At 38.2% G+C, this 22,288-nt stretch overlaps 1 protein-coding gene across 2 annotated transcripts; it reads left to right on the forward strand.

Annotated features, from left to right (window-relative positions):
* CFAP97 (cilia and flagella associated protein 97) lies at positions 1 to 20,571 on the forward strand. 2 transcript variants are annotated; one of them, XM_065736546.1, is made up of 7 exons: positions 1 to 80; positions 3,635 to 4,303; positions 4,516 to 4,581; positions 10,991 to 11,376; positions 17,487 to 17,637; positions 18,269 to 18,392; positions 20,318 to 20,571. In XM_065736546.1, exons 1-7 carry the CDS (start codon positions 74 to 76, stop codon positions 20,322 to 20,324), a joined length of 1,410 nt encoding a protein of 469 aa, XP_065592618.1. In that variant the 5' UTR covers positions 1 to 73; the 3' UTR covers positions 20,325 to 20,571. The 2 variants fall into 2 exon arrangements, with proteins under 2 accessions (XP_065592618.1, XP_065592619.1); XM_065736547.1 differs by lacking the exon at positions 4,516 to 4,581.
* Positions 20,572 to 22,288: the final 1,717 nt, after the last annotated feature.

The raw sequence follows: 22,288 nt of genomic DNA on the forward strand, positions 1-22,288 counted from the left end.
TGCGAGGCGTTACCGCGGCCGCGCCGTTCCCATAACGCATCTGGGCTGCAGGCCTGGGGGCAGCGACTCACCCATGGCAGGTAGCTGGGACGGGGATAGGTGCCCGGTGGGGGTGGTAACTGGCTCTGCCGTTTGTGCTGCTCCACCGAAGTGGGGAGCGTGTTCGTTAGTGTGTTTTTCTGGGGGGATTTTGCGGCATGAGTGACACGTGTGGGGCTGTCTGTATGGCTTCTGCTGGGGCCGAGCCGCCGGAGTCCCCTGGGGCGGGTGGGGATTAAGCGTTGCTGAGGGTGGTCCCGTGTGCCTCTGCTGGATATGCCTCTTCAGAAGCTGATTTTGTTATGGTGCGTGGATGTATCTTTGTTCTCGCTATGAAACACTCAGGGTGTATCTGCTGTTTGCATTTGGATGCTCACATGTTATACGTTCTAGGCTTGAAGCCCTATTCACAGCAGCATCTTTCTCCTGGTTGGAAAACTTCTTGGTAGTGGCTGATTACAGCAGTTACCAAGAGAAAGGAACAGTGAAATACTACAGAGTATCTGAGGGCTGAAGTGATGTTGTTGCTGCTGCTAGAAAGTTAATCACTGTTAAGAACAGCTTGCTAAAATAATCAGTCTCTAAAGCTTTAGAGTCGGGTTTTGAAATGCTTTAAGCTCTCCCACCATTTGTTTTGTTGCATCATTCCTTTCTCATTTCTCAGCTAGGTGCTTCTTGTAATGGTGTGAGATGGGGAGCATGGGAAAGATTGAGGAGTTCAGAGATGTTCTCTTATTTTTTTTAGGGCTGTCTTACAATGTAGTGGAATCTTTTTAGTTCAGCATGGTTTTGTTTAAAAATGTATTTGGAGGATCCTGTCTTTCTGCTTAAGATTTCTGTGGGTTTAGAGGCCCACCAGAATTGCACACTGAGGGCTTGAAATGGAAGTTGGCTGGTTCCTTTAGAGGCTTGACCCAGCTACATGTCCATGTGCCTCCTTTAAGGAGGCTTCCATCAGTTGTGGATTGGATGGTATACAGCCTTCCGTGGCATGGGTGATAGGAGCATCTACAAGTGTACTATGTCAGAAGCTGGATGACAGAGTAATATACCTGGAACTTAGTGTCTCCAAGTAAACCTGGGTATCTCCTCAAATTCATGGGAGAGTGTAACAGACTGTTATGATAGCAGATGAATGGCAGTGTTTCCACCTGAGCTGCATTTTAGAACTTTTCTTTCTTGGTCTCATGTTCAACCAAGATGGCAGCAGTCTAAAATAAGTCTTGTCTTTCTTGAAGGCATTTGCCATCCAGTAATCTCAGCTGATGTTCATGTCATACATTTTAGGAACTTTGCCTATGTGAGCACTACACATGTTCTGTGGCAAAGAATAGGCATGTATACTTGAACAGTGTGATAATCTGTGTAAGCTGTGCTTTGTTTACTAGTTTTGTATTTTGGCTTTCCATAGTAGGGGAGTTACCTATTTTTTAGTCAAGTGGAACAATATTTATTGCTTATATGTTACTGTAAGGGCCTTTGCCCTACAATCATCTATGGCTCTGTGGTGGTTGTGTGCTTTTATTTGCTGTGTTGCTCTAAATAGCAAAAATGTTCTTAGAGACCTTCTAGCTGTGTGACAGTCATAGGAACAAAAAATACTCTTCATGCTTCCTCTTTGTTTTTAATGGAAACTGACAAAATTAAAGTTTAGTTTGAATGATTAAGAGCATGAGTGAGAGAAATGGACCAATGTAGTGCATCTGTTTTCCATTAGGGAGGAGGCTGAAATAGTTATGGGTTGTGCCAGAAAAGTGGATAGAGCATTTGGCAGTGAATTGATTGGTGTTATGACTGCTGTTCTGCAGGCATGTTACAACTTCTAAAGTGCAATTCTTCTGGTAACAGTGGTTGTTGGCTGTTAATCAGTTCTGTTTCAGTTCTAGGTGAAAAACTGGTGATTCAGCTATCTGTAGCCATGTGGAATGGGAAGATGTGTGCTTCTTGTTTAGTGCTGATGGTGGGAAGGAGTGTGTGGGCCCTCTGCCCTCTTGCCACTCTTTAATTCTTTCCTTGTTTGGGATATTGTATTCAGCTGTGAGACATCTAACATGTCTGGGTGCAGCTATGTTGTGGCCTAATCAATTAGATACTATTTGTTTAGCTTCTGTTGCTGAACAGTGCAGCAGTGAGGAAACAAAAAGTAGGTTACACAACAAAGTGTTGCATTTCAGCTGTACCTCCACCTGCAAACCTGGTTTTGCCTTATTCCTTCTCACTCTTACATGTACAACATTGTCAACAACAGAGCAAATCTATGTGCTTGACTTGAGACAAATGAAGTATGCTACATTTTACCATCAGTCATAATAAAATACTGTTGTTCTAGTCTCATTTATTTTGTGCATCTCTTGATATATTAAAATGTATTATTCTCTTAGAAAACTATTATAAGACATTCAGAAATTCATGTGACAGTTGAACATTGAAGGCTGTATGAGCTTTTCTGAAGGCAGGTATCATAGGAAATTGTGTATGAGATATTGCTGAATTTCATGTAATACTTCAAGTTCAGAGTACTTAACTTTTTTATTAGGTGCTTTAAGATGTTTCTCATATGGCATCAGATTAACTTCTGCTTCTTTTGTAAACATGCTCTTAGCTTTATACTACCTTTAACTTAATTTAGCTCCTTTGTTTCTTCATGGGCCTTAAAACCACAGGAGACTCTGCACTTCCCGCTTTTAAGGTTTACAATATTTCTGTTCTCTTTACTTTTTTCTATTTGGAAGTGCAGATTTCAAATCCCTGAGGCAGAGCAGTATTTAGGAAGTGTCAAGATAACTGAGTGACCTGAGTGACTATGACCTTTGTAATTCTTGTATTTTGAAGTAATTTGGGTAGAAGCTTTCTTGGGATTAGTCCTCCATGCTCAAAGCAAGCTTAGAAATTCCTTTTTCACTTCTGTTTGCCATGGCAACAAATCATCTGTTCTTTGAGACCATCTCTTAATATTCTAGTTCTCCTAACTTATGTAGCTTTTATATCTCCCAGTGGAAACTGTCTCCCCTCTACTGAGTGTGTTTGGTGTAGGAGCTAACACCGTATGTTTCTGCAAGAAGTATGGCACTACAGGTGCAGATCTGTAGAGTGTACCAGCAGTGAGGACCTGATAACTGCAGTATATGAATTTAGGATTTTTTTACTTTCAACTAGCATCTGCTCCTGGGAGAGTGAATGGAGTGACTACTGTTTTGAGTACACTAGCCTTGTGCCTTAAGCACACTTTGGAAGCTATTTTAGATTCTGAAAGGAATCAAGTTTGCTTCCTATGAGACATGGTATATTACAGAGAAAGGACTGCCAAGAAAATCAGTGTCTTGATCCAGACTAAAACATTAATAGGTACCCCACATCTATTACAATTTAACCTGGAGAATGGGCAAACAGATGAAAGGAGTAGGTAAGCATGCACAATAATGTGGTACCAAGTTTCATTATAAAACTCAACTATGGAGTTTTCCCTTGCTATGTTACATAATTAACTTAAGAAATAAAAATTATTAGAGCTAGTAAGGAATGAAACTATTACATTAAAAGTATACTTGCATTTGTTGTTATGCTGACATTTGGAAACCTTTTCTGATGGTTGCAGGCAACACCTATTTCAGTGTGGACCGATTTGAAGATGCATCAGATGGTGAAGTGGATCACACTTTCTATGAGAGTGATTTTGCTGAGGAGAAGGAAACTGAAGAAAATGGTCAATGTATAGAGAAAGGAAATACAAAAGTAGTTCTTTCAGACCCTGACTTGATTGCTAGTTCAAAGGATGCAAACTGTTGTGAGGAGGAAAGTGAAGAGAAGCAGGAAGATCTGTGGAAGAATCAGAATAGCACAGACAATCCTGAGGATGCTTCATCATTGTCACTTCCTCCAGTTTGTGAGAATGCAGGTACATCTGGAGCAACATCTGCAGCAAGCAGGAGAATGCAGGAAAATGTTCCTGCTGAAATAGATTATACAGATGTAGAAGATAGTAGTAATGATGGCAAGAAACAGAAGATTAGACTGGAGTCAGCTAAGCAGTCCTACAATGTAGGAAGGGCTAGCGAAACATATAGTACTACCAGTTCCTCTTCCTCATCTTCAAGCTCAGATTCAGATTCTGATAGCTCTTTATCAGATTCATTGCATTCTTCCTCCAAGAGAAGTGCTTGTAGCTCAATTCTTCTGTATCCAGAACAGAAATGTGGATCAGCAATAAGATTACCAAAAGGAAAACAAAAGCCTGGAGACTGTGTGGAACAATGTGAAGACACAGGTACTGATATAACATCCCTGTCAACTCCAGACAGCAGTTCTACCCAGTTATTTGAATTTGCAGCTTCAAATGTTAAGAAATTAAAAGTAAAAAGACAGTGTGAGGCAATAATATGTATGTTTTGAAGAATTTTGGTACTATGAAATGCTTGAATAGTCTTAAGGCTCCAAAATACATTTTTGTGCATGTATTAATGTTTCTTTTTCCCTTAGAATCCAAGTCTGATTTCAGCAGTAATCTCTTACATAATGATATGGACCTGAATCAGCATTTGAAAGGTGACTTTTAAATGCATTTATTTAAAAAAATGTAGAATGTTTTTACATTGTTGAAAACAACATAGAATTACATTTAGTGGAAGAGAAGATCAGGGAGATTTGAGTCAGATATATTATTAGAATGTTTGAAAGTAAGCATGGTGGTTTAAATTGTTATGTAAATAGTATTAACTATACTATGGAAAGAATAGGAATGTGTGAGTTTTAAACAATGGAATTCAATCGTCTACACTGATGAAACATGTAGTTCATTTTTTTGTCAAATTACAGCTGGACATAAGTATTTATAGCACTATGTGAGTCTCATTTCCCAAGGTCCCTGAAATTTACAAAACTTCAGTGTAATTTGTTACTGCATTGTGTTGAGTGGCCCTGAAGCAGTTTATTTCAGAAAACTCAGTGCATTGGAAATACGAATACTTGGAAGACCTGAATTTCTTGCACTAGCAAATCTTACTTGAACTCCTGTGCAACCTGAACAGAGAAGCAGGGTATGAAATAATTCAATGCAAAAAAAATTAGAAAAATTTGTTGTTGGAATTGCCCACTGGAAACTGTATGTTAGAAAGACAGTGATAGAAATTTGGAGATTTTTTTATATTTTTAGATTCTATGTCTTGATTCAATGTCCTGCCTTACTTTAGGGACTTGAGGTAATGTAGCTGATGAGATGGGTTTGGCAAAAAAGGGAACTAAGTTCCCCTCCAGTTCTTGTTCCATTATGCTAATGACTTACTCTCTGGTTTTAGACAAATCTTTTGATTTCCGTGGTTCAGAATTCAATGGTATGCCAAGAATGTTATGTATCACTTTATCTGAATTTTTATGTTGAATATGAATAATAGTGGGATTGGGATTGCCCAGGGTATTCAGAGTACTAAAGAATTTAGTAGTTAGTATTTTTCTTCTCTGTAAAATGAGGTTGATACCTGCTTATTTCACAGAAGTGACTGTGAGAATTAGTCTGTAAGTCCATGGTATTAGCTATTATTAACCTGAGGAAGTTGGGTTAAGTAGGACATAGGTCTGCAGACTGAAGACCTGAACTCCTTGTTGTTCTCCCTGACCTGTGTACTCTCTGATGTATCTTTCTACCTTTTCTCTGCCTCATTTTCTATAATTAAAAAAGCATAGAAAATCACTTGGTGAAAGACACTGTTGTGTAAGTATCGTTGCTATGAAAATAAAAGCCCTGTGTTCCTGAATACAGTTATTGTAGGAAATTACATAGAAGCTTCAATTGAGCTGCTTTAACATTTTAGCTTTAATTTGTCAGTTAGGCAAATCCTTAACAACTGAAATTTTCTTAGGGATCCTTCCCATGTGCTCTTCATGCTGAGTTTATGCATTTGTACAACATGTTTAACAACATCCAAATCCAAAGTACTACTTAAATATATGTCAACCCCTGAACTTTACAGCTGGACTAAACACAAATAGCTTTCTCACTGAGTTCTTGTATGTTCTTAATTTGAACTGTGAGTATAAAATAATATGCATGTATACACACATCTAATCACTTTCACGGGGTAGAAGGTAGAAGAGGTAGAAGATCAGCTGTTGGCTTTTCTCATTTAGAGCTTGAGAATCAGCTGAAGTTGTTAAAGACTGCAAAGCAATGCAGTATATGTTAACATCACAGAAGTGTGCAATACTGGAAAAAACTAGAATTACACCTGTACAATATCTTGTTGCATGAAATAAATAGCAGCCTTATTTTAAGCTTACAGCTTTAAAGAGGAGAATTTATACTCAAAAAATCACTTTTTCCTTTAACAGAACTCCTGATTTTATATTTTTTAAACTCTTTGAAAAAAATCTAGTATAAAATAGTTATAGTAAGTATAGTTTATGTCCAAGTTTTGGATAAACTATTAGATATTTCTGAGGAACTGTGATTTAATTCTTTTATATTTTTCAGATTTGCATTTGTGATGGCAGAGCAGTATAAAAAAAACTCTTGAATTTGCCTGGTGCTTTAAGCACTGAAGCAATGTAACGCATTTTCTTGATGGGATTTCCAGAGCGAAATGTGCATGGTTTTAATTTTAGCCTCAGTGTAACTAAGACAGCTGTATCATCCTGTTCTAATGCATTTTACTTGCTAATTATCATTTGTATTTTATGCAAGGTTTGGCTGGTTTTAGTCTTCAAGGTCATTTAAATGCTCACAAATTGAAAGCAGTAAACAGCTCATTTATTGCTTGCAAGGGAGTCAGGTGTCTCTCCATGGAAACCAGCTTTCCTAGAAATCCCATGAATACCACAGGGAGATTTCTTTTACTGTTTATCAGTAATTGAGAAGTAGAACTGCATGCTGTATGCAAATGCTACTGCTTGTTTACTTCTCTCCCCCAAATAATTGATTTATGGTTCAGAAGCAATGAAGTGCTGAGTAGGGATCTGTTTAAATTACATTATTCATTGGTGGAATATAAAGGTACAGATGAACTGTTCCAAGTTTTATGAGAAGTCACAAATTCTTCACAATCTTTAATTGCAACTTGAAGCTTCACTATTATATTGTCGTTGGCCAGTGCAAAACAAGTTAAACAGTTAAAATACTTAGGTGTTGGGATTAAATTGCAACTAGAAGGTTTTACTCCTCCCGTGGCAGGGGATTGGAACTTGATCCTTGAGGTCCCTTTCACCCCAAACTATTCTATGGCTCCATGCATTTTGAAGATCCTTTCTAACCTGGGCTGCTTGATTCTGAATTGTTCAAATAAATTTGAAACTCAGAATGGTAACTGTGCCTGAAGTACTAGGAGTGTTTAGAGTAAATGTTTACTGCTTCTGTGGGATCATGACTTTTCATCATCAGTAAACAAATTCTGTGCTTCTGTAGGCTTGTGTTGACTTTGCTTAGGCACCTGCCACCTTTACTGTGAAAATGTTGTTATTGCTGTGAAGTTGGAATCATGTTCAATTCACATTTGGCTGTACATACGTGTTACTAATTGTATAATTTTGTCACAGTAATTGTGGAGGGAATAGAGATGTTTGGGAGTGTAAATAGCGTTTTATAGTAGTGCAAGCTTGGATGGGTTTTCAGCTACATAGCTTTGGGAATAAGCTATTGCTGCTGATTAGAAATTACAGGTTTGGAAGCCTTGTTGCTGACAGAGTACTGCTACTGAAAGTGATGCTGACCACAGAAACAGTGTTGCTACTTTTTTGGTGAGACCTACACCCCTTTTTTTGCTACTTCCTTAAATTGCTACTATGGTTTATTTGACGGTTCAAGAAGCATTGGCTCTACAGAGATCCTTGACATTCTCCTTGTCAGGAACAAGCACTTGCCCTGTAATATTAGTGATTCTCTTTCAGGAAGTTGCATAGTATGCATTCTGTTACTTTTCTTCCTCTGAAGGTTAGTAATATAAAGATCTGTTGAGGAGCTGAAGGAAGTAGGGAAGATCTATAGACTGTAAGATTGATCTCTGTGCCCTGTCCTCTTCAGGGAAATGTGCTGTTCTACTTCCCTGTTTAGAGTCTGGAATTCAGTTAGGAATTGTGGGAGTCTTCTGTAACCCAACCACACTCTTATTAGAGTTTAGTTATTGGGCTTTGCCAGTCACCTGCTCAGATTTTGTCAAGCAACTTCACAGCAGAGCTTTTGTGGTGGTTGAAGCAGTTCATTTTCTTTTTATTTTAATTGTGGCATATAGAATCATAGAGTCACTAAGGTTGGAAAAGACCTACAAGATCATCCAGTCCAGCTGTATACCTGTCACCGATAGTTCTCACTAAACCATGTTCCTCAACACAGTGTCAAAATGTTCCTTGGGCACCTCCAGGGTCAGTGATTCCACCATCTCCCTGGGCAGCCCATTCCAGCACCTGAGCACTCTTTTGGAAAAGTAGTATTTTCTAATGTCCAACCTGAATCTCCCCTGGCATGATTTGAGGCCATTCCCTCTAGTCCTATGATATGGTCACTGTCTGAAATTTTCACTGGTTATTTAGAGACATAAATGCAAGAGATTGCGTAACTGGTAGCATTTTGGGCACAAAGCCAGGTCAGGACTTCAGCTGAACAGTTGAATGACTCTTCTTTGTCACAGCCTGCCTTCTACTTGCATATGGTGTGTGGTCCTGCTCAACTCATGAGATGCAATGGCTATAAGACAAAAGGTGGTAGTGTCTCCCAGCTCCATGATAAAACTGTATAATGTGGCTCCATGTGGAATGTACAACTGCCCAAATGTATTTATTACAAGTTAAGTTTTTCCAACTGTGTTCGGCAGTGCTATTTTACCATGTTCCCATAAGGATATATTTAATTGTTTTTTCCTAAGTATATGGTGGCTTGATGTTACCCTGTTAATGGTGTGGTGCTAGTTATTTTCCATGCATTTTTTTGTCCCTTGTAGGTTTACAGGTGTGATTCTTACCCAGGTTTGATTCCTAAACGACTTTGATAGGAATACTACTTTTTACTTGAGAATAACTTGCTAATGTATGTGGGTGTTTATCAAATGACATTATACTTTATTAACCTGTTGGTTAGAACACTGGATCTGTGCTGTTTTGTGTTTTGAATTTGAAATGATTTTCATCTTCCCTTGACAACCTAATAGAGCAATGTTTGCTAATGCCAACAGCCTTGTGACTACGCTTGCCTGAGGGCAACTGTGCATACATTAGGCTGCATTTAGTGATGGGACAAAGTTACTGATTTCCAGAGAGGGATTCCAGAATTCATCAACTTGGATTTTGATTTCCAGCTACTGTTTCTAACTTTTAAAAAGTAGTAGTATGTACTTGCATCATTTCTGGAATATAATCAGTTGACAGATTGCAATAATGTTTTTGTCTCCTTTTGAAGTAAGTGTGTGCTCATCATTCTTTGAGACTTGTAAGCTATTAATGACTGCCTCAGCAGTTCCTTGCTTTAAGATTGCTGACATGGAAATGTTTGCTGAGGAAATAATGCTGTCTGTTTCCTTTTGTGCTTTGCTCAAAGCTTCTGCTTTGGTTGCATGGTCCTGTGAGTAAGAGCAAGAGTTATCTTCTGGAGGCTTTGTGATATTGGAGTGATACAGATAGTGCTTTGAGTAAGGTTTCCTGCTCCATCTCTTGGCTCTAGGTATCTGATCTAACCTGCTACCACTGATCCTATGGCACAGACTTTCTTGTGGCTCAGATGGGTAATAATAGAACAGCAAAGTTCTATCCCTAAGCTTTTGCTTTTTCTGAGGTTGATAGCTAAGCTTCAGCAAAACCATGATTAAGCATAAGCGTGAGATTTTCCAGTTAATACTTTATCTTGTGGAATGTCCACGTCTGCTTTGTTGTATATTTCAGTGTGCATTCTTTGTTTTATTTTTCTATCTCAAAGCCTCCAGTCCTGGTTTAATATTCTAGTGTTTTTACTTTCTTAAATTGCAATCTTCCAACTATTTCTTCCGCTGTCATAAAGTCTCATCATCCATTAAACTTAATTTTGATCTTTCTCTTTGCAGTTCCTGTACCATCATGATGCAGCACTGCTTCAGGAGTAAATATGCAAAATTGCTTCAGGAAATGCATTTTGTATAACTGAGTCATGCTTTCCCAATGTCAATTTTCAATCTAAAACATAATTTGTTCTGCGGGCATCTTAAATATCTTCAGAGCAAAGTGAAAATCGCTTTCCATGTGCAGACCTATAAATATTAAGTGACAGTATGATTCCTGTTTTTGTGGATTATTTCTAGTTTCAGCTTTCCAAAGCTGTTTGTTGTTGCCTGAAAGACTTACCTTATGCTTGTGTTGCTAGTGCAAATAATAACCACTGTGGTGATTATGATGATATGCGGTATTACTTTAGAGCTACATACCGGTGGCCCTGTTACTGTGTATAGGTAAATGCCTATACTGATGGCTGGTACTGTTGCAACTACTGTAAATATCTGAGGATGGAAGTTTGTGTGCATTGCACTGATGCATGATGGTGAAGGTGGAGATAGAGGTGACTGCATTGAAATGGGTATCAGGAACACTGACCATTTAGAAGTAATTGCCATGCACAGTAAGCTGATAGATGTATGTGTTATTTAGGAATAAAGATGTCAGACTCAGTTGCTTATAGAACATGAGTGTTGCCAATCCTATTGTAGTGTTTGGTTGCTCATTATATTCATTCGGCTCTTCTGAACTTCTGGCTGTGAGGAGGAGGTGCCTAGTGAGCAGGAAGTATTTGGCCACATTGGACTTGGTTTTTGTACTGAATCTTGTGTAATATTAATGTATTGAGGAAAGCATTCGGTCCCTGAAAAATTGCAAAATGCATTGATCTGAAATTCAGATAGGCAGAGGGAAAAGATACTTTGGTTTTTCAGATCTGTAAATCTTAACAGAATGTAACATTTGCATTCTTGTTTCCTTTCTGAATAAACCTACTTTTATTTCTGTCATTTTAAAGCTGCTCCACAGTTGGAGAATAAAGAACAGCAAGAACTAACTGTAGGTCATCCATCTAGAAGAATGGCAGAAGATTTTTCTGCAGACAAAGAACTTAGGCATTGCTCTGATTTTAAAGCTGCTCTAGAGTTGAGGGATAAACGACGACGAAAACTAAGCATCGCTCATCCATCTAGAGGAATGAGGAAGAATTATTCTTTCTCAAATGAAGAAGTTAGACGAATTGATCAGGAAAACCAGAGGCTGCTCCAAGAACTGGCCCGACTGTATGCAATGCCGGGAAGCAGAACTGACATGCTGAGGAAGTCGGCTTCACCGTATCTTCAAGTGTACCACAGTGCCATCAACAGGCAGAAGGAGCAGCGGAGAATTGAAAAAGAAAACCTGGTGAGTTTTGAGAACTACTTTCGCATGCTAATTTGAGGACTGTTCATTATTAACGAATCACTGCTAAATACTTAGAACTAGAAGTGCTGCCCAATCAGTTTTTATTGCACTAAGTCTGCCATGAATTTCCATGAATATGCTCTTTGTATAATTATGCTTTCTCTTGTGAAAATACATTTTACTTTGTGTCCTACTTTTAGTGTTATTCAATTTAAGGTGAATTTTCATTTACACAATCATAATTCTGCATAGTCAATTCTGTTTGTCCTACTTTATGCATTACGATTATTGATCTTTCAGGAACAAGCTCACAGAATACAAAGCGATTGATACAATGGCATCAAATCCATTACATTCAAAACAGCGGATACAATGTGAATGCCATTCTTGTTTCTGAATCCTTTTATAGCTATCCATCCAGTGCTTTCAGTATTTGTAGCTCTCTGCTCTTATTATTTGAATATATGTGGCAACCATAAAAACTTATTTTAGAGATAAAACAAGTTTAGACTCTTGTATGGATGTTAGCAGATCTGGCAACAAGATGGATGGATGTCATACTATTTTAAACTAAAATCACTTAGTCTGTTAATTCCCTCAAACTCAAGACAATGCATTTTCTTCTCAGCAGACCAATTGATTAGTACAGCTCTTAAGTTTCATTTAACACTATTTGCTTTTGAGCAATTGTTTCCTTGTTTCAAGTGTACATGCACTTTGAACATCACACTTGTAACATACTGATTTTTCTAGTGCTGCTTTTCTGGCATTGTGGGCATGACATGCTTTTCTCAGAGACCATGAAGAGTGGGCTGAAAGCTACAAAGTGCTTCCCTACCCTGTCCATTGATCAGGACAATTTTGCTTTTATATAGCTAAAAGTATGTACTGTGTGAACTTTTGTTTTCTTCTGGTCAGCAACCACTGTATAGTTAAGAACTGAAATTTCATTGAACTTTACCAGTCTTCTCTTTCTTGATAGGATTTTTTCCTTATGTAAGATCTGAGGTATCAGATAAGGGATGTGCCTTTTGATACGCCTTTGTGAAACGCTGAAGAATGGTGCAGGCTTTCCCAACGAATTCAGGAAGAGAAATCTATAACAGCGTTTACAGAGGATGAGATAGGTCAGGTGCTGAGTATTTTTTTCTTCCCCCCATTGAATTATAGCTTTTCTTTCTTTTTGTGAAGTTAATATCTTGTTTAAGGAAAACTATCACTTGTTCTGCTAGAATGTTCTTGAAGCATTGCCTTTCCTTTATCCTTAAGAAAAGGCAGCTTAATCTCAGGTGCAGGCACTTGGCATTTAATAGTATCAGAATTTTATACTTGCTGTCCGTGCCTGTGTGCTTTCCTCAATAGAACCTACTCTGGGTTGCTGATCTGAGCTAGCATGCCTGGAGGGCAGCTCTTGCCAGTAGGGGACGCTGCTGATTGAGAAAACTTCCTTGTCTGAAGGTATGCCCAGCCACTCTCCTCTGCCATGGAAAGGGAACGAAGTGTAACTGATGATACTCTTTTCTCCTGTCTACATAGTCACTGTATTGACATGAGTTAATCACGGTTTCTGCTGGTATATGTTAAAATTCATTCCTGTGTCATACTCTCCTGAAATGTACTGTGTCCCAGTGAATACAACTCTGATCCTAGCTCTAGTATAGTCAGCCTCTCACACCTGTCTGAAAAATGGTTCTGTGTTCACCTGTGGAGTGGCTTCCCTTTCTATATGCCTGGCTCCCTGTGCTGCAAGTGTCCTTAAGGCTTTTACCTCCCACTTTGTCTGGGCATTGTGACCTCTACAAGTGCAGAGATCCTCCAGCTAAACTGTTTCCTTTCTCCTGTACCGTGAGCTGCTTTTGTTTTGCTGGCCAATCTGAGCTTCCTTGTCAGAAAGTGTTTTGCAGCTGCCATAGCGTGTTCATTTATCTCCACTTGATTTGAGTGTGCTGATGGGCTGTGATATTCAGAGGGGGAGAAGAGGCAAAAGAGAGCTAGTGTCTCTGTGTTGGCTGTCACCACATACAGAGAACATAATTTTGCTTGGCCCACAGCCTTTAATCTTGTGTTGCAGTGCAACTCCTATGATGCCCATGTCATGCTGCAAACAAGGGCACAACTTCTTGGTGTGGAAACAAACAAGACTAGAAGGACTTGGGTACGTGCCTTCCTCAGGAATTCTGTGCTGCTTTTCTCCTGCCTTACTTCTATGCTTTACCCCAAGAACCATTCCCAAATCTGAGAGCACCACACCTCAGATGCTACAAACTTAGTGTTTCTGTAGAAAGAATACTGAGGTTGTTTCACCTTACTGTTCTTTTTCTGGAAGAGTTGTAGGAAGTGATCCTCTTAAGAGGTCAGAAACACTGGCTCTGGGCTGGAGGCTTCTTAGAAACTCCAGTGTGCAGAGCTTTGTAAGATGCTGCCACTTATTAGGTTCTAATTCATATTATGCTTAGACTAATACCAAACAGGTGGTTCTCAGGATTATGAAGTACAATAAATACAAAAAAAAGAAAGGAAAAAGAAAATTATTTCCATGGCCTTTTTGCTGGAGAAGCCATCCAGATATGGGATTAGTATGTAGATGGCACCTGACTAGAACAGACTGCTGTAGGATGTAAGTGTAGTGCAACTGTGGTCACAGTTTTGAGGCTGCATGCTCTTTGTGCGGATTCCTTACCCAGACCCGAGATTCCTTACCACTGCTGTGGTAATTCTGATAAAAATTCACTAATTACCAAGTTATTTTGGTTATTTATCACACTGTTCATGGTGTCTTTTCATCTTCTGTATTCTCCTAGCTTACTTTCTCTGGATGTCAGCTGCAGATAAATGTGGCAGTTCGGGTAAAAGTACTTTTCTGTAGTCTGAGGAACTTTTAAGAGGTTTCTGATATTAAGAGTTTGTGAGGTTAGAGCTGAGAAATATACCTGGCAATTGAAGAAGCTTAAAAACCCTCTCATTAAGAACAAGAAGCTGTCCTTGAATGCACTGTTATCTGCTTCACCCTCCCCCACCTGGGCTCTGCAAAGGGACAGTGTGGTTGTTAATGAGAGTGACATTAGAGGAGGCATAATATAAATAAATCTGAACAGCTGTCAAGGCATGCTCGTCAGCTGGCTAGAATTCAAAGGAGGTGAAAACCGAAGCCTTCATATGTTTAAAAAGAGAAGTAAAACAAGAAAAAGTAGCATCTCTTACCTTGGAAGGCTGCTTTTTCCAAGCTAGGGAATGGTCAATGACATTGTTACATCCCTTTCCATGAGAGAGGAGAAAACAATAGTGAAAATAGTTGGCTGTCTGAATGCTAGTGCAATCAATCTTACTGAGCTTGAATCAGGTGCTCTGAGCAGCTACTATTAAGAGCAACTAACAGATTCCTGCATTTGTGTCTTATTCATTTTTCTCTATAAATCTGATCAGGAGCACATCTTTGCCTCTGAGCACCTGGATTACTTAGTCTGATTTGATTCTTTGCTTGTTAAAGTCAATGACAATTTCTATTACTTCAGTTGTTCAAGATTAAGACTACAGAGATTTAGCACTTCAGACCAAGGAAAGTGCCACTGTTCTTCAATTCATTTGTCAGAATGCTCTTTTAAGGAGAATACAGTGAAAGAGTTAGCAGATTTAAGTGGATAATTGAAAAAGAACGTTATTTGTTCAAAGTACTTGTAGAAGGTAGCTACCTGGTCCACAAGACAGTAGACTTCTTAGTAGAAAAATAAGAATTGGATTAGATATGTAACAAAGACATAATCAGATCAAGACTCACATTTTAGTGTGGTGATTGTATGAAGCAGGCCATTCTCCATACTGCAGAGTTCACAACTAGTGTGTCCTTAGTGTTTAGCAGAAGGTAGGATACCATGAGAGCTAGTTCTCTACAAAAGCTTTTCTTAAAACAAATTTTCCTTAAAATAGTGATGGAGCCTCTTAAGCACTGCACAGTCTGCATCTTCTCTTTCCATGGGCAAGGATTGTATGATGTCCAGTCTTAACCTTTTCACAAAACAATCCTTGTATTAGGAATAATCTGACTTTGCTCTTAGTAATGTGGGCTGGATACTTGTTAAAATACAGTTACTTGTTAAAATACAGACAGTAGTAAAAGCAGAGAACTGTATTTAAACTGGGATTAAACAGGTATATTAAAATTCATGTGTTTGGAAGCAAGCTTGAAATTACTGTAATATTAAGACATGCAAATTCTGAAGCTATTATGGATGCAGTGCAGACATGAAATGACTTTGACAGGGAAGAGAATGTTGCTCCTACTATCTGTTTTGAGAGCTTTCATTTACAATGTAGAAGATGTTCTTTGCAAATACAAATGCATGTGGTTGTGTTAGAACACAGTGACGAACTTCTGTGTAAAATGTTGGATGTAACATGTGGAGAAGTCTAGCATTTTGTGTTCTGAACTGGCTTTAGTGAAGAGCTATTTCTAGCTGGAGTCCTTCCTTTGACTTCTGCTTACTTAGGTATTTCCACTTCAGAGTGAACTGGCTGGCACTTAATGCGAGCACTTGTGACATATGCCTGAGCCAAAATGGCTTGTCCTTTCTCTCCTGCACACTGTGCAGGTTTCCAGTCCTGTGTAAAAAGTACTGAGAGCTTGTACATTCCAATTACAGCTAGACAATGGCAAATAACATCTTGTAAATGTTGTGCTGTTTCCCAAAGCACTTTCTGTGATTTTTTTCATCTATAACAAAAAATCCTGTCTAAAAATAGCAAGCAAACAAAAAAATACCAACAGTAAGAAAACTGAACAGAACCTGAGAGCAGATGGGAGTGGTGGTGGGGAAACGATCACTTCATATGAAGTGTAGTTTAACAGCAGTATAGATTCTTGATGTCTGCCACATAAGTAATTGTTTAGACAATACATCCTTATTAATAGTGGTATCACTTGCCCTTTGGAAACTTGTGTAATGCAGTTTGCATAGTCTCTCATTGATAGGATGTTATAACTCTGACCAGTGATTTTGTTGCTGTCAAATATCATAGGCCATCCATTCAAATTAAATTAGCAGAGAGAATGCATAGTTCTCTGAAAAACAGGCACTGGAAGCTAAATATACTAACATGAACCTGTTAACTGGGAGTTGGATATACCAGAGTCCTTCCTAATTTGTCCTGCTACAAATTCTTAGATTCTGGAAGATGGGATGCCTTGGTTTAAGAATTTCAAGTGATAATAAAGTTTGAGGAAAATGGGTACATCTTCAGAAGTACTATGTAGGTAGCTGTTGTGATGTAATGCTTGCCTTATGATTGCCAGGGTTGATTTCATTTGGAAGAAATAATATGAGGTCATAGTTGAAATTATTGTTAAAATTATGTTAAGGATAAGATACTTAGAAAGGATGATGTTTAAAAAAAAAAAAGTCCAACATTGTGCTTTTCATTTTACAGTTTCACAGAATTGAGGTCAGTAGCTCTCTCTAGGGATCCTATGGGGTAGAGGTGTCCAGCCTTGTGGCTTCCTTAGGCTGCACTGAGTGAAGAGGAATTGTCTAGGGTTGCATCTGGGACTTGCTCTGAAAATAATGCCACCTATTTATTTCCATGGGAACAACAACAGGTACCAAAAGCATAGTAATAACACTATTTGAAAGAGCAGATTCTCAATGCTTTTTCGACAGTCACCTCCATTAGCTCTGCATTTTTGTCAGCAATGAACAAGAGCCTGCATGCTGTGTTCATAGCAATCTGCACCAGCAGTGGTACTGTCATTGCTGCTGAAATGTACCACCCACTGCCTCACTGTGCTCACACACACTGTTTGGTCTCTAGAAATGTTCAGCAAGTGTTGATGAACATCCATAGGTGCCTTTTTTTTTCCTGCATGCAGGAATTAAGTGGCACATCTTTGCTTCATCCACACTTCCCTGTCAGAGTGCCCCTCTGCTGCCATCTGTCTGGGGTAGTATGCACTAGTCAGCAGTGAAGTTGTTCATGTTGGAAAATAATAAATTGGTGGGTTTTTTCCCAATTAAAATAGAAATAAGTCTTTGAATACTTATTCTGTAGTTTCTTGTTCATTCTCCTTATTGATATTATTTGATATATTTAATATTAATATTTAATTATTTGGTATTAAGGCTTTACTGAAGAGACTGACAGCAGTGAAACCAACACCTGGGCTGAGGCGTTCTGAACAGCTGTGGGACTATCAGCGTTATGTGAGCTATGTGAATATTTCTCCATCTGGAAGAGAACAAAGTTCCCTTTCCAGGCAGCGTGGCCTGTCTCGTAAGTGCTGGGAAGCTGCAGATTCTTGCATTTCTTTATACATGTTTCTCTTTCATAATTCAGAATTATGATTGCTGAGAAAGTAAATTCATTTGTTTTCCCTAGATTGGTTCATTGCAGAGAGATCATTAAACTGATCTTGTTAAGCATACCACAAGTATGGTGAACTTATGAATGCTTATTTACCTTCCTAAATTTCTAATCATTTTAAGAATCTTTAAGAAGGTAAAAAAAAACTTCTTAATTTGCCAGTTTTTTTTCCTTTTTACTGAAAGGACTAAGTGGAGGAAGTTCAAATTCTCCACTTTTTTTAGAAAGTGTAAATCTACTGGTAGTTGTTTTGCTTCTTCAGAAGTTGTGTAATACTTGGAAGTGGGTCACTTATCCCCAGTAATGCATGTAAGTTCAAAGAACCACTGCACTGTGATTACTGATGCTCAGGTTTTCTTGTTCTGACCATTTAGAAATGACTCACAATGTTTTGGTTTTGTATTCAACTTAGAATGATTGTGGGCATTTTTGTTTTGTTCTGGAAATTATGGTAATGAATATAGTAATATAATGTAACATAGGTGTCTCAGAAAGCTTCATGCTAGCATAAGCATTCATACTTTTGTGTATTTGTTAACAGGAAATGCTTCAAGAGCATGTACTGCATCAAGTATAGTGAGACAGAAGAAGGAAAAACCTATGTCAGCTTCACCTACTGGGGCATCACAAAGGCCCAAATCAACTAAAGCTCATTCTGCTTGTTTGTAAGTGCGTGCTTTGCCTCACAATCTGGGATGTTCCTCAGGTTTCTGTTTTCAGCAAACTGTGTGAAAATATTCTCTGCATTGTTTAATGTTTTAAATGAATCATAAGCTACGTAACTGTTTATTAAATGGTTTCAAGCATACGCTTTTGCATCAGTGTTTTCTGAGAGAGAAAGTATATATGAAAGAGAAGTACTTAATTTCTACTTTGTATTTGTTGTTTTATTGTCCAATCTTGTGAAATTTGTATCCATGACATGGAAGGACAGAATTGCTGTACTATAGGACTTTATTTCTAGATTTGCACTTCTCATCCTGGCTTTAGGTAAGTGTTCTGAATGCTTAGGTCATATTCAGATGTCTGAAAGAATCTTCCTTCTACAGCAGCATGAAGAAGTGAAAAGCTAGAATACTGAGGTAGCAGAAGGTATTACTCTTCCATGATTATAGGTGGCTCAAGGTGATGAATATTCATTTTGTACTCAAGGCTGTGTCCCTTCCATGTTTGGAAGGATTTTAGAAGTTAACACTAGGACCTTTGCATTAGAAAGAGGCATATGATTCTTGAACAAGAGTTTCAGATTTACTCTAGGGTAAATACTCTGGGTTTTAGGTATTTCCAAGGCTAGAGAATGGAAAGCAAAGCAATCATTTCATGACCCTGCTTTTGCAGATCTGTACCTTTCCATGTGGGAAGATAAAAGCTTGAGCTGCAGGAAACTCCATCTGCTTTTGAACAAGATTTAAAGAAAGCTAGAGAAAGTATAAATAAAATCTTAAGTTGCTTAGTCTATTTCTACAATGTTATGTTCATATCAACTATCTGCAGTAGTGTCCAATATATAGGCTTCCTTATTAACTTCCATTTATAAAGGGGGCAACATGTAATGCAGTTGTCAAAATGTAGTTGGCAAATAGATGTCATGTTTATTTCTACCCATGAAGGCAAACTTAAAGTGCACTATATTTGTTGGGCTGTAGTCTTATGAAAAAGCATAAATTGTTATGCTGTTCCCTGTGGGTATTGTTGGAACCCTGCTTTCATTCCAACTTCTTCTTCTTCCTTGAAGAAATATAGGAAATCAGCTTTTTTCCTTACACACAGTAAAAGGAATTTGTTAGTGCTGTTTTGGCCTTACAAAAACAACGAAAAAGCAAGCTTATTCTTTACTCATCCTTGCATGAGGGCCTATACTTTCAAGTATTCTGTACAGTAATAAGCTTTTTGCATGGTCCTGTATGATAGTGTGGCAGAGCTTCTACACCTGGTGACCTGCAAATCAAATGTAGCTGTTTCACAATATTTAAGCTTTTATCTTTAAGCAGCATTGTGGGGAAAAAAAAAATTTATTACAGCTATATTTGTTGATAGGGACTCTAAGGCATTTTTTGCATTGTGCTGCTGCATTTATTTGTAAAATTTTGCTGATTAAAATCATTCACTATTTTACTTCTGTCCCTGAATGTGAATTTCAAGGTCACAATTTAAATACTTCTGAATGTTCATGTAATTCTCTTCTGGGAAAGAATTCTCAAAATAGATTTTTCATCAGTTCACTTTACTTAACTTTGATATGAAATACCAAATACTGTTGATTTCTTCATTTTTAGAAGTTGTAAGGAAAAAATAAACATGGAGTGTTTGCCAATACAGCGAGTTTTCAGGATTTTATATTTGATATTAAATTATGAAGGATGTAATTGGAGAAATGCTTCCACTCACCTGTGGTGTAGGAGGTACTTGTTAGTGACATCAGTGTGTGGTGCATTACTGCTTTTGCTTTAAATAAGTTACATAGATAGGTCTTCATTAAATTAGATAATTTCATCAAGATTTTTACAACAGTAAATTCTAACAGATTTTTTTTGTAAGCTGTCAGTTTTTATGTCAGTTTTTTCTTTTTCCCTTTTATTTCTTCAAACAGGAAGTGAAAGCTGCATCCTTAAATTTTGATTCCTGCAAATCTCAGACTTGAGCTGAATTGGAAGAATTGCACACAGACATTCTTCATATGAAGTTTATAGGATTTTTCACTATACCAGAGCTGATCTTCTGCCAGACTGTTTGCAGCATTTACTGAAGATCCTAAGGCATCTCAGCTGTTACCCCTCACTCAGATAAGCATTGGCTAGCTATATTTGTCTTTTACGGTGGATATTTTCCTAATTGTCAGCTAAACACTTTCAGGATAAATCCTGTTAAAATCCTGTTAAAAATCCCAGCTTTTTATGATGTTAACCAATAAAATTCTTGACTGCTTTTCCTTGTATGCTCCCTCCATCTGTGGTGTTTGTTCAATGTCATGAGCAAAATAGTGGATGAACTTTGTCATTTCTACCTGATAAATGAGAAATCCAGAGCTGCATCTAGAGCCATCTTCCAGGACAGATTACAGTTTAGACCAGCTTTGTATTTTGTCTACCAGAAGGGATTGCTAGTGTTTGTGGTGCAGGTCTGGTTTGCCTTCAGGCTGTTAGTTCTATTTCCTTGGTCATGTTAGCTTCTGTACATCTGTTAAGTTTCCTTCTGGCCAAAATGTGACAGGATTTACCAATGGAGATCCTTGCAGTCGTGTCATTTCAAGATTACTTGCTTTTCACTGTAGAACCTAAAATGCCATTCATGATTTTCTGTTGCAAGTTCTGATCACGTGCAAAATCATAATTATCTCGACTGGGTTATGTGTGGTGAAAGCTTGGTACAAAAATCAGTTCAAAGTTCTTCCCACACACCACCTCAAGACTGGAACATACTATTGAGAGATTTTTTCTTGTTTGAAGGGCCAGAAAGGGAATACAGGACTGAGTTGGTTTGTTTTTTAGGATTTTTTCTCCTTTGTGTCTTAGCATCTTAAATTCTTTTGTTTTTAAAATAGCAGGTGGCTGCTCCTTCCATAATAAGAAAGGTAGGGAAAACTTGGCCTGTGGGCATAAATTCTTCCCCTCCCACTCTCCAGTATGCTGTGCTTTATAGAGAGAGGTTTACCTTCAGATCCTAACCACCTCCTGATCCAAAAGATATGTCTCAGTACCCTCTTCCAGTAGGTTATTGTCTGGGTGGAGCAGTACATATATGCTTGTTGGTGGGTAGGCTTTGTCTGTCTCTACTACTAGGCTATTCAAGGTATTTCCCTGTGTTCAACTATGAGATAGAAGGGTATAGTAATAGTGACTTCAGTGCAAGGTTCTGCTGAAGAATGCTGTGAGGAGCAGATGGATTCAAGTGGGCCTATCAGCTGTGATAACTGGAGTTCATCTCACTGTAATAGCAAAGTATCTGCAAAATTAGCTGCTTTGCAGGTAGCTGGATTTTTATGCTGAGGAGTAGTGGTTATTCAATTCATACACAGAGTATCTTTGTGGAAAGTGGTGCCTGTTAAATGCCAGAGTGTGTGAACTTATAAGCAGGAACTTTTAACCTGCATTTTATAATGTAGTATTCTACCTCCTCCTTAGCTTTAAAATACTTCTTCTTCCTCTTAATTCTTATAGTATTTAATTACTCCCAAAGTTTGGTAACCAATATTTTTTTGTATCTTCTCTAAGAAAACATCCAAATGCCATATGAACCCATGCTGGTGAGGTAAATGGCTACAGTGTGTTGGCAGGCTTTCTCTAATGGATTCTTGAAGGAAGGAGAAAAGACAAGCATGCAGGCCAAGATTTATAAGACTGCTGCAATAAATAAGCACCTTGATTTTCTTCCCAACCCTATGCTTCAGTAGGTTACAAACCTGTTAAAACAGACCGGGGTAGTAAGACTTCTGGACCACATTTAAAGAAGAATGCTTCCTTATAGGACAGAAGAGGAAAATGAGCGGAGAATAATCTTAGAAGCTCAAGAATGAAAATGTCTCTCAAAGTATAGTAGTACTGTGGTTGAAGCAATGAAGCTT

Source organism: Cyrtonyx montezumae, unplaced genomic scaffold, assembly GCF_038088225.1.
Source record: "Cyrtonyx montezumae isolate F1298 unplaced genomic scaffold, pur_monq_1.0 scaffold_2, whole genome shotgun sequence".
NCBI classification, from domain to species: Eukaryota; Metazoa; Chordata; class Aves; order Galliformes; family Odontophoridae; genus Cyrtonyx; species Cyrtonyx montezumae.